Source organism: Buceros rhinoceros, unplaced genomic scaffold, assembly GCF_000710305.1.
Source record: "Buceros rhinoceros silvestris isolate BGI_N320 unplaced genomic scaffold, ASM71030v1 scaffold5102, whole genome shotgun sequence".
Taxonomy (NCBI): Eukaryota; Metazoa; Chordata; class Aves; order Bucerotiformes; family Bucerotidae; genus Buceros; species Buceros rhinoceros.
This window is the reverse complement of record NW_010398185.1, coordinates 10,315-10,703: the sequence shown is the minus strand read 5'-3', so window position 1 is coordinate 10,703 and position 389 is coordinate 10,315. Positions and strand designations below refer to the sequence as shown.

Below are 389 nucleotides of genomic sequence, written 5' to 3'. Positions count from 1 at the left end.
CCCTGGCCACCCCCAGCTTGGTCCCCACTCACCAGGCAGGCCAGTGCCCCGCGCAGCAGCCCCGTCCGCTGGGCTGAGCCCCGGGGCAGCAGGTCTAGGTTCCCGCGGGAAGCTTGGGCGTAAAACTCTTGGCAGGTCCCACCACGCACCTCGGATGAGCTGTGGGGAGGAACGGGGTGAAGGGCTCGTGGGGTCCAGGCAAGAGATCTTTCATGTTGGGGTTTGTGGGTATGGAGAAAGTAGTTTTAAACTGTTGCTCCCTTCTGAGCTGCTGCATTGCATGGGGCTGGGGGTCTCCTCTTAGCCTGGGGAGGGGGTCTCAGGCACAGGATGGGGGTTCCCTGATCCTGTGCACCCCATACCATGGCCAGCATGGCCCCAGCTCAGTA

At 63.2% G+C, this 389-nt stretch overlaps 1 protein-coding gene across 1 annotated transcript in view; it reads right to left on the bottom strand.

Annotated features, from left to right (window-relative positions):
• Positions 1-389, bottom strand: part of MSLN (mesothelin) — a 7,314-nt gene that overhangs the window by 4,546 nt on the left and 2,379 nt on the right. Inside the window, exon 6 of the mRNA XM_010130986.1 lies at positions 33-159. Coding sequence (XP_010129288.1) covers positions 33-159 — 127 coding nt within the window. The remainder of the gene's footprint in view (positions 1-32; positions 160-389) is intronic.